At 40.4% G+C, this 13,243-nt stretch overlaps 1 protein-coding gene across 1 annotated transcript; it reads left to right on the top strand.

The window, feature by feature from the left end:
• Window positions 1–3,248: 3,248 nt before the first annotated feature.
• Window positions 3,249–12,398, top strand: LOC306928793 (multidrug and toxin extrusion protein 1-like; the record flags this gene model as incomplete). The annotated part of the gene is made up of 15 exons (XM_079509066.1): window positions 3,249–3,350; window positions 4,382–4,450; window positions 5,046–5,194; window positions 5,719–5,761; window positions 5,862–5,906; window positions 6,555–6,652; window positions 7,640–7,737; window positions 8,303–8,484; window positions 8,861–8,969; window positions 9,667–9,742; window positions 10,147–10,216; window positions 10,546–10,678; window positions 11,345–11,439; window positions 11,798–11,861; window positions 12,157–12,398. The coding sequence occupies exons 1-15, from the start codon at window positions 3,264–3,266 to the stop codon at window positions 12,396–12,398; spliced, it is 1,560 nt and encodes a 519-aa protein (XP_079365192.1). The 5' UTR covers window positions 3,249–3,263.
• Between the last annotated feature and the right edge of the window lie 845 nt (window positions 12,399–13,243).

The raw sequence follows: 13,243 nt of genomic DNA, 5'->3' as shown, positions 1-13,243 counted from the left end.
AATGGAGATCTCTGTGTCTTCCCTTTGTATTTAGGGTTTCTTCTTGGAGGCTGAAACCTTGACAAGCAGTTCGGATCCAATATGGATCCGAACTGAACCTGAACTCCTCTTCACAGTATCTTCCTGGCTTATACTGCAGATCACGTCAGTTGTTGATAAACGTTAATTGGCTGGTAAATAGTTCATATCCGTAACATCCATGGTGGTGCTGGTTGTCGAGCACTCATTGGACCAGCACATGGATGATGAGACTGGTATCGTGACTTCTTCCTTGGTTCCGTCATTGAGGGCCATAGACCGGGAAAGCACAGAGGCTGGCGTTGCTATGGCAACCTGAAGATAACATTCTTTCCCTGCTAGCTGTGAACTCTTTCGACAGAGAGAAATACTCCTATCTACTTTCTCACTAGGCACCAAGGTCAAATACATGTCTCAAATCAAAATAGGCCTCTCAGTATGCGAGTTAACTTGCCTGGGGACAGACAGTATGGAGACCGAATAAGGAGTCAACAAGATATATGATATTAAATCTGAATGTGGCATCAGGAAATCCATAATATAAGTATGATAAAATAATATAAAGGATAATATAGGGCTGAGATGATTAGGCACGTGGATGGTGACATGACATAAATAGGATAAGGAGAACAACCCGGAGTAAACAGGCAGTAGGCTAAGAGTAAAATGATGATAAAAGGGCAAGATGACAAAATATGACCTATATGGAACACGGTCTGGGCCTATGGAACACGGTCTGGGCCAAAGTTCTATGTGAGTTGACCAACAGAATGATGGAGTGGTCAACTTGACATGACGTGTAAACAACATGTCAGAATTTATCTAACAATAACCACACCTGGGGGTCTATTAGAGAGGTCCATAGACACATACAACACCGAAAAAGTACAACAATCACGGCATTCCATCTTTAAAAGCTTATGTACTGCTCAAGTACATACAAACATTCAAACCAAAAATAGCTGATGTTGTAGGTTCATTAGTGGTTAAGGCAATGCGATAACATTCTGAACTTGCTGTCAATTTGCAGGAAAAAAACAAGGTAACTGAGAACAGTTACCTTGTTCTCAGTTTCATCCCCATATCATGAACAAATAAAAGGCCTGGAAAACGTACTACTACCAAAAGGATATAACCATGCAGAATTACATTAAGTACAGTACAGGGCTGCATTTTGTCTAGCCTACTGGAACCTCCTGTAGGCCTGCACTTCCTGTGCTTTCAGCTAGACAATAATTCTCACCCAGCCTATACAGTAGGTCCAACGTTTGCTGGGGGAGTGTGCTGGTTGGCCAAGTGGGCAGGCATCTTGACTTAATAATTAGACAGATTGCAACAGTTTCCAGCCACACCGACAACCTCTGAAGGGGCTCATTCATCGATGGTGAATTTAACTATTCTGTCAAGTAGTACAAGATACCATTCCCATTCCACTATGGACGACTCTACAACGAAAACTGCCAATGGAGTAAATGGACAGACCAAAATTGAACAAACAGATGTTATTACTCATAAGAATGATTCCCATGTATGCTGTGGTCCATGCCTTAAATGCATCACGGCCTGGATACCCGTGGACTACAAGACTGAGATAGTTCAACTTTTAAAGCTAGCAGGACCAGTGGTAAGAATTACTTTGGATGCATCATGTACAGTACTCACTAGAGTAATTAGGGTTTAAATGCTAATTAAGATTGTATGTCATTATTAGTAATACATTCATAATCCGACTCAATATTATCTATCATCGTAGCAGTACCCGAATTGACCTGCTCACCTTGCTGCTATGTCTGTAGCTATATCAAATCTGTCATACTGTATAAGCACATTGAAAGCAAATAATACTCTCAACTTACTCTGTAACCTATTGGTATCCTCCGCCTCTGTCACTATTGACAGCAAATTAGGATCATAATTAATAATAAACAATATCCTGAATTTGTGGAGAATCATCTACTGTACATACATAATGTATGTACAGTAGATGATTCTCCACAAATTCAGGACATAGTTGTACTGAAGTGGCACTAGATACATACATACATACATACATACATACATACATACATACATACATACATACATACATACAAACATACAAACATACATACATACATACATACATACATACATACATACATACATACATACATACATACATACAACAGTATGTATCTCAGCTATGTGTACAGTTAGATAAACCACACCACCAATTGACAATTTATTTGAGGAAAAACGTCCATTTTCCTAGTGTTTCTTAATGTCGTTATTATCTCAGACAGTGTCTAGTTTGCATTATGATTGTACACACGCATGTTTGTGTCCCTTAAACAACATTCACAAGCCTGTACCAACGGCAGAAGCGATGGGTTACATTGTGCCTTAGCCCCACAAACGTACTTGATTTGTCAATGAGTAACTGAAGATGTTTTGCCAAGTTTTAAGCCTCAGACTATATCCTTAACTGGACCGAATAGACAAGAGAACATGATCAAAAACCAACCCCATGCTCATTTTAGCTAATCATCTATTTTCTTTTTTTGTGACCAACTTTGTATTTTGTTTTTTTAAAAGAACCCCGGGTTAGCACAGACATTACAGGAGAGGGAAACAACAATGATGCAGATGTATAACATAATACATGTTTTTTTTCTAACAAAACAAATAAAATGGAAACCAAAACAAAACGTGGCAATGATGTTGGAACAGACAAACATGGATAATCATCTATTTTCTGTCATAACTCTGGCATGGCATAAACTTCATACTGGGTGGAAGAGGATATTTGATGTCTCTCTGAGATATTCATGTTTAAAGTCAGCTATCAAAGCCTTGACGTAGTTGTTTTTTCTGTTTTAGCAGCAGAGCCCTATACACCAGCCATGATAACTCTTTCAGTTCACAAACATAACCATACAGTAGCTTATGATCATTACACACCAAATGATGCTTGGAAGCATTATAGTGCCAGAAGGAACCATTGTCATTGTGTATCGTTCTCTGTGGTACACAGAACAGAATTGATTGATGATGCAATATATCTACAGCATTTGGACCATACAAGCTTTTTAAGAAAGTATGTGTTCTGTGTATAATCAACCATGCTACCATGCATTGTGATTTGTGATACTTTACAGCTTTGATAAGATACTGAAAAATAAAATGGGTTGATAAGCTAAGGAAGATGAACACGGTTTAGAATTGTCATTGAGTTTCCTTTTGTATTTCAGGTGGTCTCACAGTTGATGATGTTCCTGGTGGGTTTCGTCAGCATGGTATTCTGTGGACACCTGGGCAAGACAGAGCTTGCAGGTGTGGCAATGGCAATCGCTGTAAGGAAACTCAGTATACAGGCTTACAGTCTAATGTTCCTATAGAGACCTACATCTGTTCTTATAGAGACCTACATCTGTTCCTATAGAGACCTACATCTGTTCCTATAGAGACCTACATCTGTTCCTATAGAGACCTACATCTGTTCCTATAGAGACCTACATATGTTCCTATAGAGACCTACATCTGTTCCTATAGAGACCTACATCTGTTCCTGTAGAGACCTCGCATTGGAGAATGTTTAGAGGGTGGTGGCGCTGTTTACAAGATCAACAGCATATTTCGGATTGTCTTTAGGGAAAAAAGACACAAATTGATACGTGTTCTTATTGCCAAAAATGCATTTTCAGTACATGAACATATCGTCGCTGTCCGGCAGAAACCAACTCCATTTTTTTCTTTTTTTTTCTTTTCATAAATCAATACTATTGAACACATAAAATATCGAACTACTGAAAAGTATACTCCATTGGACCATCACACTGTCTGCTAAAGCAGCTAACTCCACCCCCTCTCATGCAAGTATTTGACAATATATAAAGTCACAATACCAACTTTGATTAGGCAGTATTACTTTGTTTTAAAGATATAAGGTTTTCTTCATTCCCTGAAAAATTCATATTTTTCATTTCAAAATGGACATTTTGGAGTTAGCTGGTTTCTGTCACAACAGTAGAGTTGTACATATCTGTCAGAAGGATGGAACACATAATGGTTTGAGATCTTATTTCCATTGTGCTCCTTTGAGTGCAAATGTGTGGGTAATGTGTAGGCCACGTGTTTCGGGGTTGAAACTTGCCATATTTTGACCATGATAAGCTAGTCTTTCCCTTTGATGTCAGCCCTCCAACATGGAGACAGGTCCACTAGACAGGTCCACCGTCTAACTACATTCTATAATCTTTCATTGTTGTGCTTTTGAAGAAATATAATTGAAATGATGCATTAATTGTGCCTGGACAGTTATTATTTGTCTTCTTTCTTTTTCGTCTACCCAGATGTTTGTTTAAAAATGATTGTTTCAATCTAGGTGATTAACGTCACTGGTATATCCATTGGCTCTGGTTTGGCATCTGCCTGTGATACTCTAATATCTCAGGTAATATAATAATCTTGTATTCATTTTCATACTCACTTTAATATCAAACTCATACCACTTTCAACCTGCTATCCCTATTGTGGGTATGTAAATAAACTAACATATAGAAGAGCTACAAGCTCGCAACGTGTTGCGACATGCAATTATTAGTCATACGACAAAGTATATACAGTAGGACTTAAGTGGTTAAAAACCAGGTGTATAACATTAAACACCTTTTTTCAAATGTGTGTCAAATTTGAAGTCGATGGGGCAAACGGTTCTCGAGTTACGTGGATTACAGATGTACACACACGTACATACACACACACACACACACACACACACACACACACATGCGCACGTACAGAGACGTGGTGCATTTATTGCAGGATGTGTCCGATCAATAAAAATGTCCTCAATGTGATAAAATAAATGTTTTCGCACTCGCTCGAGGTGAGATGACAAATTTCTTTGAGGAATCGATTTGCTTCAACGTAGCTGATGCAAGCATACACACAGTAACTCACGTCATTATCTTGCGTTTGCATTTGAAAAGTTCTACAAATTAATTGGCACGTGTCATGACTGATGGCACTGCATTTCCTCCATGCAGACGTATGGGAGTGGTAACCTGAAGCGTGTGGGAGTGATTCTCCAAAGAGGGGTTCTCATTCTGCTGCTCGCCTGTTTCCCCTGCTGGGCGCTCCTCCTTAACACCCAGCCCATACTGCTGGCAGTCAGACAGAGCCCTGAGGTCGCCCGGTCAGGCCTCCTACACGCACGCACGCACGCACGCACGCACGCACGCACGCACGCACGCACGACACACACACACACACACACACACACACACACACACACACACACACACACACACACACACACACACACACACACACACACACACACACACACACTCATGTTCTCACTCATCAGTAAACACACCAACATACTGTGCACAGTGAGTTCACTCACAGTGCCAGTATCCTCCTCTCTGACCCAAACACCCAGAGCAGATAAAGACTTTGATTTGATGTCATAAAATAAAGTAAGATTATAATATATAGTCTATAAAAAATACATCTGGGATTCTTTGGTTACATGTCAGCATTACACTTGACAGAGCATTAAAATGAACCACACTGCAAGTTGTTAATACTTTCATACAATGTTTGTATAAACGGCATAGATGTAGTTCAGAAGTTGTCCTTTGTACCATGTCCTTGCTGTCATTACTTACCTAACTTAACTAACATAACTTACCTTCATGTCCGTCTGCCATAAAGACTTGCCCAGCTTTATGTGATGATCTTCATGCCAGCTCTGCCAGTGAGTCGTGTTCACTCCCAGTATACCCATGTATGATACCTAAGGGTTTGTTTTGTTTATGCCCATTCAACCCTGCTATTTTTGTGGCTGTCTTTCACAGGCTGCCTTCATGTATCAGCTGCAGGGGCGATATCTTCAAAATCAGGTGTGATATATTGTTTAGACTCATGCTACGTTCTTGGTTTACTGAGGCACTACACTGTCTCTCTGCATTTGATGTTTTACCTTATTATTGTAAGTCGCTCTTGTTAAGACCATCTCCTAAATGCCTAAATTGTAAATTGAGTAATTGACATATTGATAGTAAAATGTTAATTAAGGATTTGTTATATTTGTATTCACACAGATGTCTGCTTTCTTAAAAAGAAAAGTCAGTGTTGACTTGGAATGCATTTTAATTCAAATCACTCTGTTTAGAATGAGGAGAAAGTGGTATTGGAAACCAATCCGAGCCATGTGGCCCAGAAGTCAGGAGTCTTTCTCCTGTTTCTGTAACGTTAGGCAGCGGGTACACCCGCTGACCATGACCCTAGTATGTCTTACACCCAATCCAACCCTTAATGCTGATTGCCTAGCAGGGAGGCATTGGGTACCATTGTTATAGTCTTTGCTATGAATCTGCTGGAGATTGAACTCTGGGCCCTGACCTGCCAATCTCAGGGCAGATAGTCTAACCACAAAGCCACTGATCTAGTAAAATATGGTAAAAAGTAATGGTAAAATACTAAAACACAGAGGTGGTGAGAAACAGATACGTACGTGATCTTAAAAGCAGGGTGTTTGTTATTCACAGGGCATCATATGGCCTCAGGTGATAACTGGAGCTGTGGGGAATCTCCTTAATGCACTTATCAACTATATCTTCCTCTATCCTCTGGACATGGGTATTGCGTAAGTTTCTCCTCTATGGCTCATTCATTCATTCATTGCTAGTAGTACAGTACAACAAAAAAGTAAACACATTTCGCACACTTACTCGAATCACTGTTATTTACGTCGTTGCTGTTGCACAATGCAATATACAGTATAGTGATCAGTGAGTGATTTTGGACACAGCCTATGCATTGTCTTAGACCACATTAGACCACAAACATATAAGATCTTTATCTGTGTTAATTTAACTCTGGGAGTGTCAAACTGCATAGTGTGCCGTGCCTATGCCTCGGCCAACGCCAAACCACAACAGAAACAAAATCTGCTCCGCTATAAAAAATCTGCTTTATTTTTATTTTATTTTATTTTTTGTAATTATGTATGCATGTATTTTTGTGTATATGTGTATATAGATTTATTTAATTTTTTAATTTAAATGTTTTCCTCCAGACTGTTTTTCCGACTATCCTTGGAATTGTGGGTGGGGGGAGGGTGGGATAGGGGATGGAGTTTTATTTTTACATTTTATATGTCTGTTTAATACTTGCCCCTGGGCTTCTGTTACAAAAACCTGAATAAAAAGATTTTGAAAAGAAAGAACTCTGGGAGTGTACAAATGGACCCATACGCATCTATTTGGTTTCTAAATATCAATCATTCAGCTGGGACCCCCTGGAACCCCCTCAAGGACCTTGAGGAAACAACATAAACAAACATGAATATGAATGAAATGGGCTTCCATGTACAGTGTTAGAAAGGTCACGTGACAAAATATAAATGAGCCTTTACAGCCTTGTTTGATGTTGCTACTAGTCTTAACAGTATCAATCCTCAAGCCCTGCGCTGCGTTAGAATCCCTGGAAGGACATAAACCCTATGGATTGCAGCTTTTAAATGAACAGAAGGATTTTACTGTGTGTGGTGGGTGGGGTCCTTGTAATGCCACGTACAGAGTGTATCACTCACTGCACTAAACCTTTTTGCTCTTCTTCATCCCTGATGAAGTGGATCTGCTGCAGCTAATGCTATCACTCAGTATTCCTTGGCTGTGTTCCTGTACGTTTACATTTGCTGGAAGAGGCTACACGAGGCCACATGGGAAGGTGAGATGTGCCTCCCATTGAAATCATATTTCATTCAATTCGAGTCATTAGACCACAATACAGTTCTGAGGCTATTAAAAGGTTTTTTGCTCTTCCTGAGTCCATACAGTACAGTGCAGCAACGATTATTCCGCTCACAAGTGCCTCTTGCTCTGCATTCAACCTAGTCTAATAATGTCAGAATATGTTGACCATTGGTCACATTCCGGTGTGTAATATGTGACCAAATTGTACAATAGTCAGACAATAGACTAACTGAGGAAAAGCAGCTGGTTGTATTGTAATGTATTTAGCATGACACGTGCATGACATCACACAAGCTAAGTTGCTAACCATATTTATAATTTATATACAGTACACACACATGCACATATCCATAGTGTAAACAGTAAAGTCGTAATGCAGTTTAATGGGGAATCATAGAGTCTATTTGACTGTCTGTTACAGTATCCAGTGTCCTTTACTGTTTAAAATGTGGACTGCACTGTTTCAGTATGTAAAGTTACACAATATAATAAAGTTTACCAGTAAATAAGAGTGTGACCCATGACCGTCTAACCCCTAGGGTGGTCAACTGAATGTCTTCAGGAGTGGGGACCATTCATCTGGCTAGCCATCCCCAGCATGTTCATGCTGTGCCTGGAGTGGTGGTTGTATGAGATTGGAGGCTTCCTGGCCGGTATCATAAGTGAAACTGAGCTGGCCGCTCAGTCTGTTGTTTATGAGCTGGCAGCTGTTGCTTACATGGTAACTGAAAATATTCAATACAGTCATGACTCATGTTTATCCATGATGAGAGGAAATATATTTTCCAGTATAAGTAGTATTGTACATAAATATAGTTAGCAGACAATGTATTGCTAAAAATACTGGAAATGGACACAATGAACGTGAAATAGACTAAATGAAGGTATTTTTCTTTAAAACGTTGGCCTAACATTGTTCACAATACATTTATTTGGAAACTCATTTTGGGCTATGGAAATATAGTTTCACAAATATAATGTTTTAGATGTGTTTTAGATGTACACTTGTACAGTATTTGAAGATGTGTGAAAGAGAATGGAATAATTACAGTATGTTGTTACATTACATTTTTATTTTTCCTCACCCTTTCCCACAGATCCCACTTGGATTCTCTGTAGCAGCCAGTGTGCGTGTTGGGAATGCTCTTGGTGCTGGTAATACGGAGCAAGCCAAGCTGTCTGCCAAGGTCTCCTTCATCTGTACAAGTACGCAGTACGGACCACTACATCAATGAAATGCGCGTATGCACGACTTCAATAAATCTACTAACGCAGTCGCAGGCTATCACCTCACCTGTTCTGTATGAAGTCGTATCCATGAAAAAGACCATAAACACTTTAAACCTGGATCCCAGGCTCTTTTGGGAACGTCATTTTCGGCGAACATTTTCAACAATTACAAAAATTAGCTAAAATAGAAGATCTACATTACAAGCTCAAAACGTGTGCTCATGTGAGCTTGCAGATTGGCCATTTTCACGGAACGACACCATCATACGACATGGTCTAAAAGTTTTGGTTAAAGTCTAATTTATACTTTACCGCAAAACAGTGCAATTCGCCAAAAATCCATTATTTTCCGTGGACATAGTTTGATTGGCTCATTTATTGACAAAAATGCATATTGCTTAATCATGAATTTGTAGTACATATTTTTTTCAAAACGATAAATCTAACTAAAGTTCAATAGCATATTTCCATTCCTTTGAGTGTTTGTGTTTACTATCTTGTCTTTGTTTTGTTATTTTCAACTGAAAAGTATATATATATATATATATATATATATATATACACACACACACACACACACACACACACACACGCAAATTATTTGTGTTTATTACATCTATTCCAATGCATCTGCCAACATTACTAATTAATGTATTTATTTTCCCCAATTCAGTTATAGTGTCATGTTTTGTTGGGACCGTTCTTGGAGTCACTAAAGACGTTATAGGATATATTTTCACCCCAGAGCAGTGAGTACATTCTTACTGTCTTTTATGCCCATATAAGGAGATTCCTGATGTCATCAATATGATGTCATAGTACTGCTGTCATAGACATTAGTCTATCTGACTGCTTCGGTCAGATAGACGGTTGTCAAGCAGTGCCGATCTGACAGCTATGCTCATACAGTGAGCAGACTGACCGCAAACTCGGTGTGTGTGTGTGTGTGTGTGTGTGTGTGTGCGCGCGTGCGTGCGTGCGTGTGTGCGTGCGTGCTATATAAATAGCTTAGGTCAATCACCCATAGGAAAATAAAAATAGTTGCGCAAAAATATTTGAGCTATATTTTTCCCTTTCATTGTATTTTCCCTCCCAATTTCTAAAACATATGTGTATATATTTTAAGATGTTAATGTCTTTGCTTTTCTTTCAGAGATGTCGTTACGAGGGTTGCTGATGTCATGATAATGTATGGTTTTATCCATCTGTCTGATGCCACTTCGGTGAGGGATATAACAATTTTAAAATGCCTTCTTTTAGTTATAGCCCACTTTGCAAGGTCACGTGCAGGGTTCAAATAGCTGGGTGTGTTTGGAGGGTGTCCATGTGTCTGCCTTTGATAAACCCCACCTGTGCGGAGTGTGTGTGTGTGTGTGTGTGTGTGTGTGTGTGTGTGTGTGTGTGTGTGTGTGTGTGTGTGTGTGTGTGTGTGTGTGTGTGTGTGTGTGTGTGCGTGCGTGCGTGCGTGCGTGCGTGCGTGTGCGTGTGTGTGTGTGTGTGGAGAGAGAGAGAGAGATTGGTATTTGGATTCATGTGTATTAAATCTTCACAGGCTGTGGCTGGAGGGGTTGTTAGAGGAGCAGGGAAACAGATTGTCGGTGCATTGTGTAACCTCATCGGTTTCTACTTCATCGGCTTCCCCATTGGAGCGGCCCTAATGTTCCCTGTCAAAATGGGCATTGTAGGTGAGAGGAGATGAACGGTGTATAATGGCCAAGGGCCAAACAAGTCACTGGTCCTCAAGGTGGGGTCTGGGGACCCCCAGATGGGTCCTTGGGGGGATCCCCAGCAAAATGAGGAACAGTTTAAACACTTTTCTGGCTATCCGAAAATGGCTAATCTACAAGCTTGAGCTGTTATATTCTGAAAAGGTACTCAGAATAGTACTCATAGTAATCATATTGGGGATCCCTGACATGCATACAGTATGTTTGAGAACCACTGCAATAAGTAATGGCTCATTTATATTTCATGCTTGGCACTTGTCGAAAGGGTTGTGCTTTTAAACTAGCCATAACTGTGGTTCTCAACTGATTTCCTGTGGACCATGTTACTACTAGAATAGTAATGGCCTGGGAATAGAAAAGTATAATCAGTCTGGTTTAGATAGATGGATTGCACTTTCCGCAGGGGGAAATCCAGTCTTTACAGCTGCCAAGATACACAAAGGTGAACAGGTCACTGTACGGTCAATATATCTGATCAGTACTAACTCGTTTACATGTCAGTTATTATGCACAGAAACAGACAGTAGTGAGTCAGTACAGCCGTGCTTGGAGAGAGTGCACATACTGAGAGTCACTGTACTAGAGTCAATTATTCTGTCCTTATCAGTACCCTATCTGTTGCAGGGCTGTGGTTGGGACTTTTCACCTCTGTCACATTGCTGTCCATATTTTTCATAGTTTACCTATGTAAACTGGACTGGAAAAAGGCCACTACAGAGGTAGGTGTCTGGCCTACTACACCTATGGTATCCCCTGTCCGTTGGATGAATGCCAGATTTTATTTTCATTACATTACATTTTTGAGCTATTAGTGTAGATTTTCGTCTTACACAAACATTAAATTCCCATTGACAATGAATGGAGAATTCACGTCATACGTATGTGGATGAGGAAATCGACATGTTACAACATGATGATGTACGATGATAAGAGCGCCCCTCACTTCACACATTTTTATTTAATCATTACAATGCTGTTATGATTATACACGGTACAATATTAAAACGGTCAACTTACTTGGATGAGATGCTTTTGGACTGACATTTTGACGTACTTTCCATATTGTACCGTAATTAGGCATTGGAGAGAGCAGGAGTCCCAATCACAGAGGGGAAAGAGATGTTTGGAATCGGAAATAAAAGTAAGTCAACTCCAATGTCCTATTCTGAATCCTGACACATCTCTGTACAAACTTTAGACATTTTTCAGGAATTGTTTTGAAACTTTCTTCATAGTTCACAGCAAAATAAGCCTCCATGTACTGTACCATTTCTGATAGCTGAACCAGCATCTCCCTTAAGGAGCACCACATGTTGGAGTTATCAAACCACGCTCGGATCAACAGAAGTCGACCCCAAATAATGGCCTCTTGACACTGGGAAGCTTCACTCTCGTGACACCTTTTTGTTCCCCATCTCTGCATCTCCCCCAATCAGGGCATTCTATCATACCCCTGGAGGTGGTGCTGGCCAGGTCTGGTTCTCTGACCTCTCAGAAGGCGGACATGGTCTCAGGAGCGCTTGGTTCGGGCGAGGGCGTGGCAGCTGCCACTAGAGTGAGGGTGGCTCTGTCATGCAGACAGCTGGTGGTACGGCGTGGCCTGACTCTCATGGTCATGCTCCTCGTCCTCGCTGCTGGCGTCTTTGTCGATGAGCTGGTCACTCGGTTGCTTCAGTGAGGGACCTCACACAGCGACACGTTGCTGATGGTCCAACAGACAGTTGTTCCCAGGATGTCCGGAATAGCGGAAATATGCATTTCATAGCAGTGTTTATCAATATGCAAAGAAACTGCCTAATGTATAGTTAAAATGTGTTTTGGAATTGAGAATTCTAAATACTTATTGTGTGCCATTTCCTTCTGCCATTTTAAGTGTTAGGCCTACTGAACTTCAGTAAGCTGGAGTCATTGAGCAATGCTGTGACCAGAGTGGGAATTTAACACTAGTCAACAGCTGACAGCTGTGGCTGGTCGGGGTACTCTGCCAGCCATCTTGGCAGGTATAGTCAGCATACAGACATCAACTATTCTATTTACAAATTCCTATTTTGGCCAGTAGATTGATGCAATTGACTGGGGAATTGGGGAATCTGTTGGCCACTGTGGCTGCTGGACTAATGGTACTTCCTTGCTCTGAGTGTTATGAATATTGAGTGTTATGAAGTGCTTTACACAAATAAATGGCAAAACTATATAAACGTATCAGAGAATGTCAGAGGCGGTTTAGATACCTTGAGTCTAAATCATATCATCATGTAAGCTGATCGTGGTCCCCTGGGTGGGTCTATTTTGGCATACTACATAGGTCAGCCCTTTTTCCCCCTTAACACTGAAAATGGCCAAGCTCAGCTTGTAGATCCGCTTTTTGTTTGAGTGTTTGCCCCAGAATAGGAATGCTAGAGTTCATGTGGTTAAGCTGCTGTCATGGTGCTAGTGTGTAATTGCACCTGTACTGTACGATTATCAATTATCATTCAAGCAAACCTGTCTGTTCTTTGTTTTATTATGCTTTATTTGGACACG

The sequence above is a fragment of the Electrona antarctica genome (genome assembly GCF_951216825.1).
Source record: "Electrona antarctica genome assembly, chromosome: 8".
NCBI classification, from domain to species: Eukaryota; Metazoa; Chordata; class Actinopteri; order Myctophiformes; family Myctophidae; genus Electrona; species Electrona antarctica.
Note: the sequence above shows the minus strand (reverse complement) of the source record. Positions and strands in the feature narration are given on the sequence as shown.